The sequence below is a fragment of the Lacerta agilis genome, chromosome 12 (assembly GCF_009819535.1).
Source record: "Lacerta agilis isolate rLacAgi1 chromosome 12, rLacAgi1.pri, whole genome shotgun sequence".
Taxonomy (NCBI): Eukaryota; Metazoa; Chordata; class Lepidosauria; order Squamata; family Lacertidae; genus Lacerta; species Lacerta agilis.
The window spans coordinates 19,881,883-19,903,586 of NC_046323.1; the positions used below are offsets into that span (position 1 = coordinate 19,881,883).

At 42.0% G+C, this 21,704-nt stretch overlaps 1 protein-coding gene across 3 annotated transcripts; it reads right to left on the reverse strand.

Moving 5' to 3' along the window:
* Positions 1-244: 244 nt before the first annotated feature.
* On the reverse strand, positions 245-21,586 carry OXNAD1 (oxidoreductase NAD binding domain containing 1). 3 transcript variants are annotated; one of them, XM_033165447.1, is made up of 9 exons: positions 21,371-21,510; positions 19,619-19,725; positions 15,925-16,070; positions 14,435-14,498; positions 12,255-12,361; positions 5,413-5,554; positions 2,005-2,247; positions 1,040-1,148; positions 245-460 (listed from the first exon to the last, which is right to left on the reverse strand). In XM_033165447.1, the coding sequence occupies exons 3-9, from the start codon at positions 16,044-16,046 to the stop codon at positions 306-308; spliced, it is 942 nt and encodes a 313-aa protein (XP_033021338.1). In that variant the 5' UTR covers positions 16,047-16,070; positions 19,619-19,725; positions 21,371-21,510; the 3' UTR covers positions 245-305. The 3 variants fall into 3 exon arrangements, with proteins under 3 accessions (XP_033021338.1, XP_033021339.1, XP_033021337.1); XM_033165448.1 differs by lacking the exon at positions 19,619-19,725 and having other exon boundaries at positions 21,414-21,586; XM_033165446.1 differs by lacking the exon at positions 19,619-19,725.
* Positions 21,587-21,704: the final 118 nt, after the last annotated feature.

Consider the following 21,704-nt stretch of genomic DNA (forward strand, 5'->3'; position numbering starts at 1 on the left):
ATAAAAATTTCAGGAAATGAGTAAGGAAATATATTATTTACTTTTAGAGGTTACAGTTCACTCTCTCACACACCAGTTTGTCATGATACAAAAATAAACACAGTACATTTTATAAAGATAGGTTGGCCAGGTTTATAATAAGTTAACATGATTTCATAGATAAAGATCTCATTGGAAAAGAACATTTTCTGCAAACTCTCAGCATTCAAAAGTGTGTATATATTATAGTATTTGTATATGTGTGTGTGTGCGTGTGCGCGTTTCATTTTCTTTCTTTTTAATTTCCACTGAAGAACTGCTGTGTGCTACCACCACTTCTCAAAGAAAATTTTATCTTGAGTCACACCAAGGTTTGCTAGCACTTTGGAGATGGATTCAATCATTGCAGGTGGACCACAGATATACCACAAAGTATCCGTGGAGATATGTTTTTCTAGATCATCTGCAGATATTCTTCCTTCTAATACAGAACACAAGAAATACGGGAAATTATGAAGCTATTTAATAACTCAAAAGAAGAAACCACTATTATTCAACAGCTAAGTCTGTTTCAGCTACATGGGGCAGTTTACAACAAATTTACTGCAGTCCTTACTAGATTTATTGTTTAAGACAAAGGTCTATTCTCTTTAACAGTAAACCCCAGGAAGAGGTCAAAACTTTCGAGCTGTGGCATAAGGTGAAACAAGGTGAAACACAATCAAATTAGTTACTACCAAGAAAAATATAAAGTTGTAGGGGGGAAATGGTAAATGAGAATTAGGGGAGACAGGATCACTGAATGTAGCAGAGAAGCTGTCCAACTTTGTATACGATATTCTCACTTAGGTTGCAATCCCATGTAAGCTTGCCTGGGAGAAAGCCCATTGACAACAATGGGAATTACTTTTGAGGAAATACAACAGGGATTACAGAGACTCCTTATTAAGTCTCGGACCAGAATTATGTACATGAAAAGGCAGCCAGAGAATCAAATTGAATTATGTCCCCTTGATGCTAACTCACAATGCAGTGAATACTTTTAACGTACAGTACATACCCTTGATGTAAGGCTGAAGATTTTCACAGATTGGTGAACTCTGCTCGGTAACATGGAAACTGCATGTGATTCTTCCAGGAAATGTGTTCGTCAAACCAAGGATATGTTTCTGGAATGCGAATGATATTTGCTCAAGCCACAGCCCGATAAATCAAAGCAGATGCTTTCTATGCATAGTCCCAACCCCACAGATTTGAAGACGAGTGTAAGAACACAGCACTCTGTTCAAGCAAAGGATAATGGAACTTTCTCATTTCCTGCTGCCCAAGAGAGCTGGGGAATACTTCCTACGATGCCGTCCAAACATACAAATAAGCTTTTGGGAGATGGCCACTCTTTTTTCTGCCCCAGTCTTGTGAACGTTTCTCCCCCTTAGCGCAGTTGCAGATGCAGAGGGAGGAAACACGTACGTGTGACCTGGCAGCAGGGATGAAAAAGGAAGGTGGAAACCTTGGCAGGAGAACATGACTTCTCATGCCCAGCAGGAAAGAAATGCCCCTCCCAGACTCCGTTCAACCTCTCTGCAGGCCACTGCCTCTGGAGCAAAGGTCTGAAGGACAGCTAGAGAAGGAGCAGCAGCAGCAGCTCGTGTCCAGAGTGGCCTCCCCTGGCTGGCCTCCATACTCCAGTGGCTGTGTTGACTGAGGAGTGGCAGACCATGACCGCTTCTGCCAAGGGAGGAGTAGGCAGCAGAGACGGAGACCAGCTACCTCGGCAAAGGATGCCCCCCTCTCTGCTCATCTCTACCCAATCAGTCTCAGAGCTAACCCAAGCAAACTCTGGGATAAAGCAAATGGTGGATTTGTGTGTTGTGCATGTCCCTCTCTTTCCTCCCTGTCCCTTTCCCTTGTGTGCTGCTTTTTAAAAGCCTGTGGCTATCTTGTTTTAATTGATAGCAAGCTGCTCTGGAGCCTTTTGGCTGAACAGCAGGGTACAAATGCTCACCATCGTCTAATGCAACCTACCCTAAAGAGCAACTCATGAGTGTTTTTTGCACAATAGAACAGATTTGCCGTTCCCATTTTGTAGCCAGATCCTTTGTTCTCTCGAGTTCTTTGAAGGTCTGCGACATGGAGCAGTATAGAAAACAGGGGGTTAATTCCGACTCCACCGGCTACCAGCACAAGGTTTGCAGGGGCATCGGCAGGTTGAGGATCAAAGAAGAAGTTGCCTCCCACTCGCAAGGCCACCTCTGAGCCAAGTGTACACTAAGGGAGAAGAGAGAAAGAGAGGGAGGGAGGGAGATTTAAGGGCTTGAAAATAAATCAGACAGGGCAGTGTCCAAAAAGTCACTCCTACATGCCTCCCAGTTGAAGAAAAGTTAGGTTACTCTAATACACACATTCTCCAAAGTTAAGAATGTCATTTGGCAGATTGCTCTAAGTGATAACGATATATGGTTACATTCTTCCGCCGATTCCACGATACTGGCTTAAAACAAAGGAGTGTGATGTTCATAGAACGTGGGACAGCAAGCAAGGGATTCTAAAGTCCCAGGAGTTGAGCAGCTGTATTTTTAGATGAATGCTCCCAAGAGGAATGTTAGAGAGTGGGAAGAAATTATTCTGCAGTGGTAATGGGTTTTAAAAAGGAAGTGCTGTCCCGTGTTCTCCAAAAAAACATAACAAGCGAGCCTGCATTCATTTCAGTGTTTAGCTTACAATCATATCAATCAATCTTTGCAACTGTTATGGCGACATGGTAGCCCAAAATGGTTACCAGTCACAGACTCACAGAAGTGGATCTGGGATTTTTAAAAAAGTGCACACACCCTTTCCAGGGAAAATCAAATTATGCAGAGTAAAATCTGGACTGACACAGCTCAGGTCAACTTGGGTCACGTCTTTAAGTAAGCACTATGTGGAATGACATCATTGGGGGGGGGGGGGGAAACAGATGAACGATATGAAAGTTTTTTTAAAAGATATGGCCAATTTTTTTTTGAACGTCTTGTTTAAAAAGTTAACATTTTCTAACTACTGAAAGTGGGAGAAGTCAAAAGAAAATTTAATTTTGTCATGTTGGACTCAAGCACTGAAGTAGTCAGTTGGGATTCAATAGGCATAGCACAAGTGGAAGCAGAAATTGGGGGGCTGTCCCTTGCATCAGCAAATAATTTTCCACCTTTTCTGCAACCCACACTATTCTGCAAAGTCCCCTGGCGTTTTCAGGGATTCTGGAAACTGCATATTGGGGGGGGGGAGGAGAGAGAGAGAGAGAGAGAGAGAAGCCCTGTTGCCTGACTGGAACTCTGCACACAGGGGTTAAGATGCCAAGGTTCCCCACCCAATAACATCAGAAGTGGGAACACTCCCAGAGAATCAGTGAGGCTAAACATGTTCTACTTGCACACAGAAAGGGGAATAAAACTGAACAGTACTGAGCCCTTCTGCATCTTGCATTAAAAAGGTACTTTAAAATTTATAGTTATATATTTATCTGCATACACAATAAAATTTGCTCAGATTTTCCACCTCTTCTGCAACCCACACTATTCTGCAAAGTCCCCTGGCGTTTTCAGGGATTCTGGAAACTGCATATTGGGGGGGGGGGGGAGGAGAGAGAGAGAGAGAGAGAGAGAGAGAGAAGCCCTGTTGCATGACTGGAACTCTGCGCAGTATATATCCCATTTTAAAAAAAATAATATTCCAAAGAGTTAACAATAAAAAGAATAAAACGATAGACACACAGACAGACAGACAGATATATGATAGATGCCTTACTGCTACTAAGAGATTCAAAACCACTTATTGTTTAGATCTCACAATTCACTACATAATTTAAGAAAAACGTACCACAGAATCATATGCAATGGCAACATCTAAGGTTGGCTCTATAATCATTCCACATTTTTGTTAAAAGGCATGGGCTTGCAATCTCTTCAGATGACAGTGTTCATTTTAGGGATACAGATGACCAGCTTAAAAGCTACAAATTGATACAACATAGATTTTTTTAAATAATAAAAAACCTTGAATAATAATCAGCAATTCTAGATCACCATTAATCCCAGTGTCTTGACATGCTCTCCCCAGAACTAGCTAATGCCTTTAACTGCTTTCAGTGCTGTGCCACTATGAATTTAATTTAAAAAATTAAAGTAGAGAAAGGAAGGAAGGAAGGAAAACTCCTAAGAGATGCCTCAGAGGCAGATAATTATGAAGTTAGGTTCTGAGAGGTCCCTAATGAGCAACAGGGAAATCAATAGGAAATCTCCACAAGGATTTGTATTAGCATGTGTGGTCCAGTAACACTGGCTCTATACTTCTCCAGAACATCTTTCAAAGTGAGTTATTTTATTGAAATGCCAATGGCGCATGAAACTAACCTATTTAAGAACAGTAGGAGCACTTTTTACGGTCACATGGTAGCGGATGGATTAGGGCCCACTTGGGGATGCTTTTTGCTCAAGTGATCAGACAGCATTGATTTTACACTGAAATGTTAGTCAACAAATACAATGTCAGCGAGAGAGAAGCATATTTCTCTTGACCCCAACAGCACAAAAGTAAGCCCCCAAATAAAAAATGTTATTCTCTTGAAGCATGCTTTTATGAAAGATGCCTTGCTTCCCCTGATTAGCGGCCTAGAGATGTTTCAAGTATGATATAACTAAACAAACATAAACCACAGTAAGTGTAGCTCCAGACCACCACAGCAGACCTTTGTATTTGCTCTGTTAAAGGGACTCGTGTTAGACAGGAGAGCCCACACATCTTGACACCAGTCACTTTTCTTTACTTTCTGGTATTTCCATAGTGCAGCAGATAAAACAGATACAAGCTTATATACAGGTCAGAATCCTACAGCTGCCCTTTCTCCTGGCCAATGTCCCAACTTTCTTCTTTATTTTCAGAACTGCACTTTTATTATTTGCAAATCTGTGTCACACCCATGTGCCTTGGTCACCTGCCAATTTGCTTTAACAAAAGCTAAAGGTGGCTATTTCACAAACCAGTCCCAAGGCTCCCCACTCCCAGCATACTGGACCAGATGCACGAAGGAAGGAGAACGGTGTGTGCAAAATTGCATAAATTTAGTTTTGAAAAGTGGGCTGCGTTAAAAAGGTAAAGCTTTCAATTCAAGGAAGTGGAAATGCTTTTGCAGAGAAACTACACCTATCGAGCGAAGGAGGAGAAATCTTTGTAGAACTTAAAGCTCCCACCGCCGCCCACGACAAGGAGGTACAAAACTGAAATGAAATTTGACTTGAATACTAGTCTGGACAGACTATTAAACGATTGTTTACAGTGTCATTCACCTGGAGATCTCAAGGGGAGTTATAACAGTTGAAACAGTGGAATAATTTTTAAAATAACTCTAAAAAATGAGGACAACTAACTAACTAACAGCACTAAGTAGCTTATAAATACCTGCGTGTGAATCCAATGAGCTGGAGGGTGTGTGGTTCGCTTTACTGCTAGTTCCAAAACTCCCTCTTGCTGAAGCAGACCAGGACTTGAACATATTGAGAATCCACCAACTACAGCAACTCCAGGTATAAAAAAGTCTACCCTATGAGAGAAAACAGATTCAAGAAAGAAAGTCCTCTATTCAGTGTCTTCTAAAGCAAATTTCTTTTTTATCCTCCATTTAAAACTAAAGTTCCAGTTTGCTCTCTCTTCAACTTTGTAAAGTAGTTTTATTTATTAGGACAAGTTTTGGATGTATCCTACACATTATTTGTTTTCTGGTTCCAATTCTTACAAAATGCCACATAATAGTAATGACCAGAAGGGAGCCGACAGTTTCATCAGGGGAGGGAGGAGGCGAATGGTAGTTGGTCCCAGCCGAGCCAACCAAATGGACCTTGCAGTGTTACCTGCCCCTCAGGTGCAACCAGATAGAATGGCTGGTTGCTTCTGTAGTGATGTATAACTGAAAGGGACTTGCTGATGTAGCACAGATTGTATTAACATCCCATCTTTTAGCCTTCTGGAGATCTCCCAAGGAGATGGGCGCGTTCAGACCCAAGTGTGGTATGCATTTTAAAGTCAAGACCACACTACTACGTTCATTCAGCTACAGAAGTCTGCTTCCACATCATGATCAACCATTCTGGATGAGTTAAGTTCTAAAGATGAATTTTTCACTATGTTGCCAAAATCAATTATTTTTCCAAACCAGCTTCTAGGAGGAGCGGGGAGCTTTAAATGTTAATTTTTTATTTATTTTTTTTGCATACAGGAGTTCACAGAATATGAAGTCTAGTTACCTTGAGGTCAAAAAAAGATACCCTTTATAAATGATACTTTCCAAGCTGCATTATAGTACCCTCTAGTGGCAAAATAATTCACCTGCTAAATGTTAACACTACTGTATATGTTTGAAGAGTTTAATTTAGTACAAATTGGGCAGGGTGTTTAACCTGTGACTGTATTTAGTGCCCTACTTGTTTGGGTTTTGTTCAAAAGCTAGTACTTCATTAAAAACGACAACCCCCATCCCCTTTGTGCGGACAAATATTCTTCCCAATTATCACTGGAATGCCACAAAGCTGCTCTTGTGCAAATTTGCCCATTGACACTTTACCAATTCCAGAAAGACAGGAGCTAGAGAGCTTATTTTCGCTAGCTACGGTAATTCACAATCTCATTTTAAGAAATTTTCTCCATGAGAGAGTGTGTATGTGCATACTTTGGGCAACTATCATATAAAATATTTTTAAAGCCCTCTGAGGCCCTACTCGTGGAAGGTTGTACTTGTGTGTGAGAGGGACCTTGTAACAATTAGTACCAGTAAAAATGAATAAACCACTGATAGGAAAGAAAATGCAGTAAAGGGCACTAGTACACCAACAAGCTAAAGCAACAAGAGAATGCAAGATTTTTGTTTGCTGGTATAACTAAAGATGCAATACACATTTTGAAGTACCAAATGTTAAGTTACAAAGAAAATAACTGCATGTGTAAACCCCTATGAATATACCTCAGCATTGTGAAGTAACACAAGCCACCAAAATGATCTATAAAAGATTTAAGACCGGTTCTATTGCACAGAACCACCGTGGTGAAACAATGGCATGGTTCACACATTACATTAAACCATAGTTTTAAACAAACCATGGTTTAATTTCAACTACCAGCTGGTGGTACACACTGCTCAAATGCTCGCTGCACCGTAGACGAAACAAATCAGAGTCTGCTTGTCATTGCCATGCAAAGCCAGGCTTGTTTCTCCCAAACAAACCATGAATCCAGGTTTAGGCAGCACAACAAACCAGACTCTGGCTTGTTTTATGAGCAGTGCAGCAGAGAAAAACCATCACAGTGCATATTCCTCACTCACATTAATCCATAGTTGACTTTAAATAGCCAAATTGGAACATTAAAGCAGCCTTGGGAGAAAGAGAGCCTATTTAAAATATGACAATGACCAAACTGAAGTTGCTGAAAAGCACCTGCCCACATAGATCAGGGGTCCCCAAACTAAGGCCCGGGGACCCCTGATCTATGTGGGCAGGCCCGGGGACCTAATTGCCTTCTAAATCTGGCCCACGGATGGTCCGTGAATCAGCGTGTTTTTACATGAGTAGAATGTGTGCTTTAATTTAAAATGCATCTCTGGGTTATTTGTGGGGCATAGGAATTTGTTCATCCCCCCCCCCCCAAAAAATATAGTCTGCCCCCCCCACAAGGACTGAGGGACAGTAGACTGGCCCTCTGCTGAAAAAGTCTGCTGGCCCCTGACATAGATGCTCCAGAATCTTGCTTCAAGAGGCTCTTACCCTGTGCATCAAACCCTATGTTTGCCTATGACAGTGATAAACAGAGGAAGCAAGACCCATTTAGTCTTATTAAGATACAGTACTGCAGTATAAGTTAACTGTGAAACAGTATCAAGCTTAAGCGAATTCCCTAACAGTTAACCTGCTAGACTGTATCACGGAAGCTCTTCACTAATTACAGACACCAGCAAGAGCTTGTAACATATTCCACACAGAAAGCTATAGATATTGTATATAATTGCATGCACATAAATGATATTTATATGCATTTATTCATAATTAAACCTAACAAGTGCTATATAAAACAGGCTATCAACCCAAGATGAACAGAAACCTGATTAGGAGGGGAGGAAAGTGGTTCCTCATAATATATGCTGGAACGCCTCCCAAGGACCATTAAAAATCGCTTTCCTTTCAAATGTTGTCCCCCCCCCAACATGCATTTCAAGATTGGTATCTGCTTTCCCTGTTCTACACACAGCCTGTTGCACAGCCTTTAAAACAGAATCTGTGTGCAGAAACTCATTTCTGCATCAGCTTCTGTGTCCAGGGCAAATAGTTGCACAATTTTTCATGAAAGTCAACCACAAGGTTCCTCTTAACTTGAATGGAGTTGGGCTCCTCCCTTTATTTACATGAAGCTGTGTATTACCAAAGCATAGAGGTTAACGCTGGGATTTTGTAAAATCTTTCAGGCCACCTGAGAACCTCTACATTTTAAAGCTGGCAAATTGGCAAGGACTATGACTACTTTGTGTGATCCGATCCTGTTCATATTTGCTTGGATACTTAAGGCTGCAATCCTGTGCATGCTCTCCCTTCATTTGGTTTCCGGCGACTGGTATTCAGAGGCATTATTGCCTCTGACCCTGAAGGCTAAGTGGAGCCACTGATAGCCTGATCCTCTGAGAATTTCTTTTGAAGCTCTGCAAGTTAGTGGGCCATCACTTCCTCCTGTGGGAATGAGTTCCAGTGTTTTATGCACCGTGTGAAGTGCTTTCTTTTACCTGACCTGAATCTTCCAATATTCAGCTTTGTTGGATGTTCATGAGTTCCAGTGTTATGAGAGTAAAACCCATCTCTATCCACTTTCTCCATGCCACCCATACATAATCCTATGAGGGGTGGCGCAGTGGTCTAAACCACCGAGGCTCTTGGGCTTGCCGATCACAAGGTCAGCAGTTCGAATCCCTGTGACGGGGTGAGCTCCCATTGCTCTGTCCCAGCTTCTGCCAACCTAGCAGTTCGAAAGCATGCCAGTGCATGTAGATACCGCTGTGGCAGGAAGGTAAACGGCATTTCCATGTGCTCTGGTTTCCTTCACGGTGTTCCGTTGTGCCAGAAGCAGTTTAGTCATGCTAGCCACATGACCCAGAAAGCTGTCTGCAGACAAACGCCGACTCCCTTGGCCTGAAAGCGAGATGAGCGCCGCAACCCCATAGTCGCCTTTGACTGGACTTAACCGTCTAGGGGTCCTTTACCCTTTACTTAATCATACGAATATTTTATTGTGTCACCACTTACTTACCTTTCTCTAAACTCAAAAGGCCCAGGCGCTGCAACCTTTCCTTCCTCCATCCTCTTGATCATTTTGGCTTATCTTTTCTGAACCTTTTCCAAGTCTACAATATCCTTTTTGAGGAGAGGCGACCAGAAATACACACAGTATTCCAAAGGCGGTTGCACCATAGATTTGTATAATGGCAACTTGAGTGTGGATTAGGCTGCAGTCTTAGTTTGGCGCCTAGGCTATTAGGAAGATGCCGCCCACCTACCCACCATGCCACAAGATATCCCATCTTCCGGTTTTTCTTTGTGGATTATAAAATCCATGCAGGAAAGATTTGAAGAACAAAACCCCACACTGCATTGCAGGGGGTTGGACAAATGACTCACGTGGCCCCTTCCAACTCTGCAGTTCTATGATTCTATGAAACACCAACACTCATATTGCTTCTTTAATCTTTATAGTAGCCCTGTGCTTAATCATTCACCTGCTCGCCATAGGTGATAAGGAACTTCATGCAAGTGAGCAAGTGGGCTAGCAGAAGAGGGATGGAGTGCTTTGTGCCTCCTCTACACCCAGTATGGAAACCAAGTGGGCTACCAGTGAAGGGAAGCTCTTCTTCCATAGAAACGCAGCAAGCGTCATCTGTTAGCCCCCCAGGCAGACTAATAAACATTTTTTCCTGTAAACTTTGCAGGCTTATTTACAAAGCTACTTAAGAAAGTAACAGTTGTTAAGTCAAACAGCAGTACAGTTTTATAATAAGTAGGCTGGAAAGTTTAAAGCAAAAGAAGAATAGTATCTTTCACTATATATCTCCCTAGACTACTATTCAAGAGACTGAAGCATGCAACAATCTAAGAGATACCATGATGCAGATTCTTGCAAGCTGCATTTGTGATGGCAGACATATCTTCAAAGTAGGCATATCTTGAACAAAATACTAGCTCCTTGGAAGCGGCTATGTGACTTTTATATTATGCAAAGGAGTTGTGCATGTTTGCATTATGAAGAGAAACCCTGCCACTTCATTACAAAAGTAGGCCGATTAACCTTTTCTCTCGTGGCCTAGTTCTTAGTATCTCTCATTAGAACACAATCACACTTACGGGCTGCACTGGCAGAAAGTTAGCATGCCAAACAGAATTAGAATACTTTAAAAGGAAGATAATGAAAAGAGTAATTATAATTACAGAATCCAGTTTTCAGTATGATAATTACCAAAACATTTTTGAAGGGTAAATGTTTTTCCAAGAACCAGCAAGCACAAATTTAGTATGCATCTGTGCACATGTGCAAAGGCTGCTGCAAATTGCTCCACAAACATGAATTATTGCAATCAACATCTTGTTTTCTTGTTCTAAATGTAAAAGGCTGCAAAATTAACACTGAACTAGTTGCTCATGCTATTAGCATCCTAACAGATAAAGTTCGATTCCTATGAAACCTGTTCGCCAGATGCAGCAACAAAAATAAAGAAAAATGGGGCTGGGGGGCAGGAACTCCCCAACCTGACAAGCACAGAATCCAATTCAGCCTACAAAAGTGTCAAACAAATTGTCCAGAGAAAAAACTCAGAGATCCTGAAAGAATCACACAGTACACCCCAAACAACTAATTCTAATGTGCACTGTTCAATAAGGAGACCAAAACTGTGAATTGGATCCGAGGAAATGTGAGCAGAAGGAAAATAATCATTAGTCCTTTTCTAACAAGCTTCTTCAAAACAGCTTGCACAAAACTACAGTAAGAGTCCAGGATGGTTCATAAGCTTCCACTTGAGCGTGAAGTTTTGGAAGTTCTTATAAATGTGGACTAATGTATTTGGATTCAGTTTCACTTCTCTTGCATGGTGCTCTAGTGGGCAAAGTGTGTAAAACCCAGTGCAGAAGCATATCTTTAGATCCAACTGTGCCCAGGCTCCAAAGAGCTGTTGGTCAGACCACGCCTGGAATATTGTGTCCAACTGTGGACACCACAATTTAAAAAGGATGTTGACAAGCTGGAACATGTGCAGAGGAGGGCAACCAAGATGATCAAGGGTCTGGAAACTAGGGCTTATGAGGAGCACTTGAAGGAGCTGGTTAAGTGGGTATGTTTAGCTTGGAAAAGAGGAGACTGAGAGGAGGTATGATAGCCATCTTCAAAATAGCTTAAGGGCTGTCATATGGAAGAGGGAACATGCTTGTTTTCTCCTGCTCTTGAGGGTAGGACATGAACCAACGAATTGAAGTTACAAGAAAGGAGATTTGGACTAAACATTTGGAAAAACTTTCTGACAGTAAGAGCTGTTCAGCAGTGGAACAGACTCCCACGAGAGGTGGTGTACTCTCCTTGGAGGATTTTAAGCAGAGGTTGGATGGCCATCTATCATGGATGCTTTAGCTGAGATTCTCGCACTGCGGGAGGTTGGACTAGATAACCCTTGGGTGCATTTCAACTCTATGATTCTATAAGGCATGCACAGGGCATTCCCTGTGAAACTGCTGACTTTCTCATTCTTTGAACAGTGGCTTCCCACATGCTGTAATGCAACCTGCTTTTGAAAGTCTTCAAAAGAGGTTTCTCCTGCAACATGTGGTGATATTAACTAAAATCATTTGAAACACGCACAGAAAGCACTCTGTCGCCCAGGAGATTTATATGTGGAGTGTGCTTTTGGAATTCTTAAGATACAGCTCTCTCAGGAAAAAAATGTAGCACAAAGCAACAAATTGGGGCGATGCAAAAGGGGTTATAATTGAGGTTTATTCTATTTGATGAGCAGGGCCATGTTTTCCATAGAGATAAAATTTGGACAAATTCCCAAACCACTTTTACCAGCTGTTTCATAGAAAGCTGAGAAGAGGGGAAAGCCCATGTCTCTGTGAATACCACAGAAGCTGATTGCTTGGATTAATTTGCAAAAATGTCTCGAAAAATTAGGCTAGCCCTCAAAAGTTTCCCCTCTTGTTCAATAAATCCAGAAGAAGGAACTTTACCATTGTCCTGCTTTAAAAGTAAATTCTTTATCTGTGACTGCCAGACGGAGCCTTTTAACTGTTTCAGATTCGCTGGTGATTCCACACACTTTTGCTTTGGAAATGATCTAAAAGACAAAAATCACTGTTACCAATACCACCAGTACTGTTTCAAGAAAGAATCTCAGTATTTTCAATAGTGAGAGTATCCCACATGCTGAAACCTCCTTCCAGTCATCCACCACCAATACTGAAATGAGACAACTAGGAGTCTCAATCCCACCCCACCCCCTGTTCTACAATGACTCAAACATCTACAGAACAACCCTCAGCATGTTTATGCAGAAGTCTATGTACAGTGGGTCTTATTTCCCAGGAAGTGCTTAGGATTGTAGCCTTGCAGTTCTTTTATTCCCAAGGATTAGGAATTTCATTCTGAAGCCTTTCTCTGGCTAAATCTCATAAACGAGGGCGGGGGCGGGGTCTCTATCCATTTAAGATCTCTGCATCACTGTGTTCTTCTATGGATAGGAAACTGATTTTGTTGGTGGTCTAATTGGGAACAATAGTGGGAATTTAAGTTTATTTATAATAACAATTTTTTATTTATGCCCCACCCATCTGGCCATGCCTTCCTAGCCACTCTGGGCAGCTCCCAACAGGATATTAAAAACACAATAAAACATCAAACATTAAAAACTTCCCTAAACAGGGCTGCCTTCAGGTGTCTTCCAAATGTCAGATAGTTGTTTATTTCCTTGACATCTGATGGGAGGGTGTTCCACAGGACGGGCGCCACTACTGAGAAGGCCCTCTGCCTTCCTCCAATAAGTTCTGGGCAGTTCCCTCCTCTCCCATTTTAACTTCATAGCAACACAACAAAGTAGCTTAGGCTGAGAAATGCTGAGCTATTTTTCATGTAACATCAAACCATCGGGCTTTGCTCAACTGTTGCTCCCGATTGTGCCACTTAAACAAACCAGAGTCTGGCTTCTTGTAATGTCTGCAACCAGACTCTTGCACCAACCACAAGCCCTGACAAGCCTAGGTTTGCTTGACTCCACCTTGCTTCTTCCCCCATGTGACACAGTCAGGAGAAGGGGTGCAGCAAAACATTTGTGTTCATTAAACCATACTTTATTTCTAACTATGGTTTAAATTTGTGTGCAAACTGGGCCAGTGACTGATCCAAGGTCAGCCAGCAAGCTCCATGGCTGAATGGGGCTTTAAACCCAAGTCTTAGTCGAACACTAACCACTATACCATGGGGCTCTCCAAAGGACCCCATCTAGATCATTCCTTAACTCTGCTGCGTTTTCCTGACTTTTACAGCCTGCATGCTCTAAACTACTATTTGGAATTATTGTGTTCACTACAGATATTTTAATATTCTGAAAAGCCAGGTTCTTCAGATGACTCATGCAGGTCCAAAAGTACAGAGATTTAAAAAACAAAACAAAACAAAACAAAAAACCAACAACACCATAATCTCATCAAATTTCAGCTATGACTCTGTCATTTCCCATCCAGCAGGATTGGCGTCTAACAAATGAAATGTAACCAAGTACATTTTAATTTGAAACACATGGCAGGAAATGAATTTCTCCCTAAAAAAATATTTGAACATGTCTACTGTCCAGTAAAACAACAGGACACTTGCCAGTTAAAAGCTAACACACTTTTTTAATATAACTTTAATAGACAATGTCAAACAACAGCAACGAAAGAACAGTCACGCTAGTTAAATCATTTACGGCTTTCATGCTAGCCCCAGTGAAGCCCCAGGGTAGGAAATGACTAGCCTTACCCTGTTCACATTAACCTGTGACCTAATCTGCGGACAAAAATATTATAGCCATGACTAGATCCTGCATGCAAAGTTGTTATGGGAAACAGGTTTGAGCTGGAGCTAAGAAGCAGAATAGGACTGCCCCTTATTTCCCTTCATACTCCTCCAGCATAGTCATGAGGAGTCTGGGAGTTTTTGCTTCTGTTTTTCCTTAACCGCAGCTTGTCGCTTTGTCTGATCTGACAAACTGTGTTAATGTTGACTACTGCTTGTTAGAAACAAGCCATCTTGAAACAGTGTAATCATAAAAAGATGATAAACAAAACGGAATCGCCGAGAGAAGGGCCAAGTCTCCATCAAACTTATCCAGGTTCTTTGCCACATGGTAGATTTCAGGCTGTATGATACCAACCTCCTGTCGAAAGTCATGTGCTGTTCTCTCCAGATGATCTGGCTTTCTTTTTGATTTCATGTTGCTTCGAATAAAAGACAAATTAAGACCCGTCATTACCCAATTTTATTGTATAGCTTAAATTAGAAAGCTCATTGAAGACCTGTTGAAAGTTAACATTCAGTTGTCGCTAGTCACTAAGAGCAAAACTCGAAGGCCAAGAACAGAACCGAGCTGCCAGAAGAGACAAAGTCCGTCCAATCCAGCACTGTTTCCAACAGTAACCATCATTATGCCTTTGGAAGTCAACAAATATATAGGCAATGGGCATTTTGTGCCTAGGGTCTAATATTCAGAGGTATAGAACTTCTGAATATTGAGCTTCCATTTAGTTATCACGGTTCATAGACTTATCATCCATAAGGTTTTCTAATCTTCAATGTCTGTATGAAGATGGTGGGAGAGTTTATCCAGGGATTTGGAGCAAGGTGCCATCAGTATGCTGATAACACCCAGCTGTACAGTGTATCTTCATTCAATCAGAATCAGATTGTGTAAATACTTAATGAGTACCTGGAAACAATAATGGGATGACTGAGGGCCAATAAACTGAAGCTGACTCCTGACAAGATGGAGGAAGTACTGTTGGTGGGCAGCTCCTGAATCTAGGAGGTGGTTGGACAAACTGTTATGGGGTTGCCTGAAGCAAGAGTGCATACTCCGAGATCCATCTTTGCAAGTTCCAAATACACTTTTTTGAGTTGCAGATGATTCAGCAGCCACGGCCATTCCTGGACCTTGTTACGGTGATCCACATCCTGATAACCTCAAGCCTAGATTACAGCAATGTGCTCTACACATGGCTGCCTTTGAAAATGGCTTGGAAAAGGCAACTGGTGTCGAAGGCTGCCAATCAATTACTGAGCAGCATGCCATTTCAGTCATCGGTACACCTATTCTCCACAATCTGCACCGCCTGCCTGTTCACTTTTAAGCCCGTTTTCTTGCCATGAGCTTTTAAAGTCCTAAATGACCCAAATATTCATCTCCTGCCATGTGCCAGCCCAGCCACCGAGATCTCTGTAGGAAAACCCTCCTGGGTGCCACTGCCAGCTGAACCCCGAGGGGTGGCGACTCAGTTGAGGGCCTTCTTGGCTGCAGCATCCTCTGGAGGTCCATCAGTCATAATATTTACTCCAGTTTCACTGGGTGTTAAAAATATATCCCTTCAAGCTTTCTTGAGGTTGTCACCAATTAGGTTCTGGAAAAATTGGCTTGTAGAAGACTCTATGGGATTGTTTCCAATATGCTGCTGTTTTAAGGGTGAATATGTTTTTATGGGTTTTATTTTGCTTTGCTATGTAAATGACAAGTGTGATTTGCGAACCCCTCAGGGCTTTTTGAAATTAAAAGTGACATATAAATTTAAAGAAATGTAATAAATGTATTATGGGGATATTTCCATTTCTCTCAACATGTATTTTAGTATTTAGAGGACACAAATATCTTACCCGTTTACTGTGCAATAACGTAGTGCCGCATGTTTCAGATGTAAGATAGAAGAACAAATGGGAAGAACTCCAGCAGTACTTCTCAGCAACGGAGGAATAGCAAAAACAGCAGCACAGACCATAGCGTTCTCTAGTCTTATAAGCTCCTGCAATTTAAAAAAAAAAATGGCACAGTTAACAATTGTAGTTTTCTTTAAGTTTTTTTAAAAAGCTTGATTTTTCAGTTTCCTAAAATACTTGTTCAATTAGCAAGTACTGACAGTAGTGTCAAACAGCAGACCTGTACAACTCTAAGGAGATAAAAATAACATCTTTTCCATATATTTAAAAGAGGAGTTACCTTGATCACAAAAAGTATGTTGCTGGTTTGGTGATCTAAGTGAAATGAACTCATTCCTGGGCAAGTGCTGACATCACAGAAACTTTCCATGAAACAGGCACTCACATCATAAACACATCTCTCTCTGACTATAGCTGTTTCAGTCAAAAACACCTAACCAGAAGACAAGATTCTTCTCATCACTATATGTGTCTCTCCAAGTTAACAAATGCCCTTTAGGAAATGTGCTGATGTACTACAAGCCAGTGTGTGTTTGTGTGTGTGCAATGGAACACAAGAACTGGGAGAGGACAAGCCAGGGAGTGATACCACTGAATATTCTTGAACACTTCCTTTGGAAGTGGACCTCAGTGTCCAGACTGAATGATAGGGGTGGAGACGCTCCTTCAGGTATACTGAGCCAAGGCCATTTTGGAATTTAAACACTTTGAATTGTGCTTAGAAATGGACTGGGAGCCAGTGAAGATCCTTTAAAGATTTGTTCAAATGTCATTATGGTTTCTGCCTTGCAAATTATCTGAGGAGGGGCATTCATGAGAAAGAGTGCTGTCACCAAGAAGGCCCACTTCTGGGTTGTCACCAGATGACAATCTGCTGGCCATGTAATAACCAAGGGTCTTCTCAGAAGGTACTCCAAGAAAATTAATAAGTGCACACACAATGTAATAAATGTATGAACTAGAAAATAGTCCTAGCTCTTTAAGTAGGTGGTGTACTGTCTAACTTGTATTATGCTAAAAAAACAAAGGGGGAAAAACCAGCTACAGCTTCTTTTATGGTGTTTTTGGTACAGCCTTCCCCAAAAAGAGCCCTCAAATGTTAAGGACTCAATCCTCTTCACTTTTAGAAAAGTTCCACTAAGTTCAATAGCATTTAGTGCAAAGCCAACATGCTTAAGATCACATCTGTATAGTGTTTCAACTCACAGCTTTATAACACATACACAACTGCTGCATTTAATATTCTACTCTTTTTGTTGTCTATTTTCAAGTGTGTTATGTGCACAGTAATAGTTTGTACAGGCCTTTACAGCTCCAACATGCTGTACAACACTTTTTGTGTCAACTAGTGACATCTGCTGGTGGCTAACCTCTCTGACTTTAAGAAGCAATACCCTCAAAAAATCCCAAATGTTTCTTTCCATGACATTAAGGAGGTAGTTTAGAACAACCAGCCACTTCAAGAACCAAGATGAGGTTTCTCTTCTGGTATGATTTTTTAGCTACATTCCTGTAAACTTTGATAAACACATGTATTAGTCTCATTATGTCATTGGGAATAGCTTAGTGGTTGACTCCTTGTCTCCTTAAAGTCATCAAATCTCCAGAGCTCTCTTATAATGTCAACACATTTGGCTAATAAAACAAACAAACCTGTTCAGTTCTCCCCCACATTTCCCTCTCTCTATCTCTCTCATGAATGCTGGCAGCTTTCACAACACTTTGTTACAGATATATTCAAACACAGGTGGGGATGTATATACATTTATCACCACTTCTGGGCACATGTGGATGCTAAATTAAATAAGCAGGGACAAAAGATACTGGCTCCGCAAGTTAGTTAAAATCATTACAATCTTGCTAAACATTTGCGAGAATGATGGGTAGATCATATAAAACAACAGTATTCATTTTCTAAGATAAACACTGAACAGAATCCTATTCTTCTGCCTGGATTTTATGATATGTGAAACTAGTTTCAACTAATAGGTAATTCAGGTTGCAGTTCCATATACATTTTCTTGAGAGGACTGCGCAGCTGGTTAGAGTATGGTGCTGATAACACCAAGGTTGCAGGTTCGATCCCCAAGGAACAACTGCATAGTCCTGCATTGCAGGGGGTTGGACTAGATAATCATCAGGGTCCCTTTCAACTCTATGATTCTACAATTCTAAATTCTCTTTGAGCTCAATAAGACTTGCTCCTATGTAGACATGTATAGGATTGCACTTTCAAAGGATAATCCAACATCTGTGCTCAGGCTCAATACTGATGCAATGGTGTTAGGAAGAACGTCCTGACAGTGAGAGCTGTTCGGCAGTGGAATTTGCTACCAAGGAGTGTGGTGGAGTCTCCTTCTTTGGAGGTCTTTAAGCAGAGGCTTGACAGCCATCTGTCAGGAATGCTTTGATGGTGTTTCCTGCTTGGCAGGGGGTTGGACTAGATGGCCCTTGTGGTCTCTTCCAACTCTATGATTCTATGATTCTATGGTGTTAATCTCAAAATCATGACTGTAACAATGGTGCTGATTGGGATCCATATATTTCTTGCCTCACCATCCTCCTTTCATCTCAAGCATAAATCTTCCTTTCCTTGGTGCAACATTACAACTATACCAACTGTGGTCTGAGCATGGTTATCTTGAACAGTAATGCATCATGGAGTCTGAAAAAGGAAGAGGGGGGCAAACCCATGCAAAAGAAGGGATAAGATACTCATGATTCCAATACATGCTAAAAATCTCCTAACCATAGATAGCATATTGTGAGCATTATATCTGTCCTGGGCATCAGAGAAAGCAAATGAACAATGGACTATGGACACATACATAGAAAAATATTTGTTTCACTTGTGGGAATGTAGTGTACATATTGCTCAACACTAAGTGCTCAACACTCAGGATAGACCCCACTGATTTCAATGGTGCTTACTCATAAAGAAATGTGTACAGGATTGCAGGCTGAAAGTAACACATCTCAATGACTGTGTTTTGGTTGCAGACAGCCATCTTTTGTATTATTTTCAGTTTTGCAAAGCCCTACTTGTTTGCCTCAAAATGTGACAGATGCAAGAGAGAGTTTGCCAAATGAAGTCACTTGAGAGGTCTATTTTAAATAATGGGAAACAAATACATTGGAAAATAAGCCTGCCAGATGTCAAGGTAAGATATGATCATAGCCTAAACATTTTCCAGAGACAGTCAGAACCTTTCTGGTACAGATGCATTTGAGAACTACAACTGACTAGGTGAGCTGTGTGTTTATTTTTAAAAATATAATAAAGTTCTGGTTCTATGTTGTGTGTGCTCCATTATTTTAGTTTTCAGGCTACAACTTTCCACAAAGCTATTTTGCAGCCCAATCCTATGTACATCTACTCAGAAGTAAATCCCTGAGTTTATGCACACAAATGTGTGTGTGTGTGTGTGTGTGTGTGAATGAGTGCAGCCTTAACACCAAGCTTAAAACTGAACAGATGCACCTTATTTCAGATACCACAGCACTCATGTATCTCTTATGTTTGGACTAATTTTGACACCTGAAATGGCTCATTAACAACTATGACTGATGAGACACTGAAAATGATCTGCCATCAGGCTGAAATGTAGGCAAGAACTACTTAAACTTAACCAACCTGCAGTTCCAATTTTCAGTTTACAGCCCACTGGAGGACAAATCACTCTTACTCAGAGAGATAAAAGAGGCTCTTCATCCAAAACTGACTCATCCCTCAAAGTTTTCCTGAAGGCGAACACAATAAAAGCTATTCACATTGCCATACTTTACAAACACAAAGTGCTTTTTGAACAGGGAGTTGGGTATATGAAAAACCCAGCAAAAACCACAAAGGGTGCCAATAAATACCAGCTTACGCAGCAGTGGCCAGAAGGGGGGCACCAATTGCCTTCAGGATCTGATTGGCTACTGTGGCAAGAAGAATGATGGACTAGATAGAGCCAGTATGGAGCACTTAGAACCAGGTTCAAATCCCCACTCAGCTATCCCCTTCATAAACTATCTTTCTGCCTAGCCAACCTTGCAGGGTTGTTGTGAGGATAAATTGGGGATGGGGGAAAAGGGTTAAAAAAACCATGTAAACAAACAAACAGATGGATAGATGGACCTACAGATTGACACAGCAGGGTTCTTCTTGTGTCAGTGTGGGGGAACAGGGAGGGGGGAAGGAATGCTTTGTTTGAAAGAGCCAGTGGCACTGTAGTGGTTAGTGTCTGTCTGGGACCTGGGAGAGACCAGGGTTCAAATTCTAATAATAATAATTTATTTACTTACACTCAGTGCTTTTTTCAGGGGAGTACTCAAAGTTACGCAGTACCGGCACCTCTCTTTGTTGTTGTTAAAAAGTGTGGCACTTACTGTAACAACTTCATGGTGAGTATCCGTTCCAGAAGTCCGTTCATATTCCAAAATGTTTGAAAACCAATGTGCGGCTTCAAATTGGCTGCAGGGAGCTCCTACAGCCAATAGGAAGCCGCTGAAACCCTGTCAGACGTTTGGCTTCCAAAAATAGTTTGCAAACCAGAACAGTCGCTTCCGGGTTTGCGGCGTTCAGGAGCCAAAACGTTTTAGAACGTTTGCAAACCAAGGTACGACTGTATTTTCCTAGGGGGAGAAAGCACTGCTTACACTCCACCCACCCAACTGGGTTGCCGCAATCCTTCTGGGCAGCTTCCAACATAATATAAAAACACAGCAAGACAACAAACTTTTTAAAAAAAGTTTCCCGATACAGGGCTGCGTTCAGATGTCTTCCATAGTCCCTCCGACAAACAGATAATTTATTATTATTATTTATACCCCTGCCCATCTGACTGGGTTTCCCCAGCCATTTTCGGCGGCTTCCAGAACATATGAAAACATAATAAAACAACAAACATTAAAAACTTCCCAATACAGGGCTGCCTTCAGAGGTCTTCTAAAAGTACTGTAGTTGTTTATCTCCTTGACATCTGGTGGGAGCAAGTTCCACAGGGTGGGCGCCACTACGGAGAAGGCCCTCTGCCTGGTTCCCTGTCAATTCACTTCCTGCAGTAAGAGAAACTGCCAGAAGGTCCTCAGAGCTGGACCTCAGTGTCTGGGCTGGACGATGGGGGTGGAGACGCTCTTTCGGGTATACACTGACTCGGCTACCAAGCTTCCTGGGTGACCGGGGGCCAATAATTCACTCACTCGCTCTATCCTACCTCACGGGGTTGTTGATGGGGCGGGGAGACTCATGTATGCCACCTCGGGCTCCTCGGGTTAAAAAATGGTGGGATATAAATGCGATAAAATAAATAAACACATCCTAAGTAAAGCTTCGCTCCGGCGTGACAGGGCGCGGGTTGCCACAGCCTCATTACTCCCGCGGGTCCCTTTTCAAACTCACCCGCCTCTCGCGGGGTTCAAAAGGGCGAAGGGGGGCGACTTACTCCCCCCGCAGACTCCTCGGGACGCTCCGCTCGGCCTAGCGAAGACCTCAGCCTAATAGGCCCAGTCACGAGCAACCGGCACCCGCACCGCCACTTCCTCTCCGGCACAACAAGCGGAGCAACGGCATCTTGCGAAGAGGGGGCGGGAAGCCAAAGTCCGCCGCAATGATTTCGGCACTTCCGGCCCAGTATCGGAACTCGCTTTCCGGCTCTTTAAGAAAGCGTAGAAGGGCTTCACCATAGAGACGCCGATGGGCAGAGCGACGCCACTCCGCTCTCGCAGGAAACGCT

What these genes read in the sequence shown, in the direction of transcription:
- OXNAD1 (XM_033165448.1), bottom strand. Translation starts at nt 16,046, where the DNA reads ATGGTCTGTGCTGCTGTTTTTGCTATTCCTCCGTTGCTGAGAAGTACT. An exon ending in CTCATTGGATTCACACGCAG is followed by an intron (nt 2,248 to 5,412) that starts GTATTTATAAGC and finishes CTTCTCCCTTAG; the next exon opens with TGTACACTTGGCTCAGAGGT. An exon ending in CTCATGAGTTGCTCTTTAGG is followed by an intron (nt 1,149 to 2,004) that starts GTAGGTTGCATT and finishes TTCGCATTCCAG; the next exon opens with AAACATATCCTTGGTTTGAC.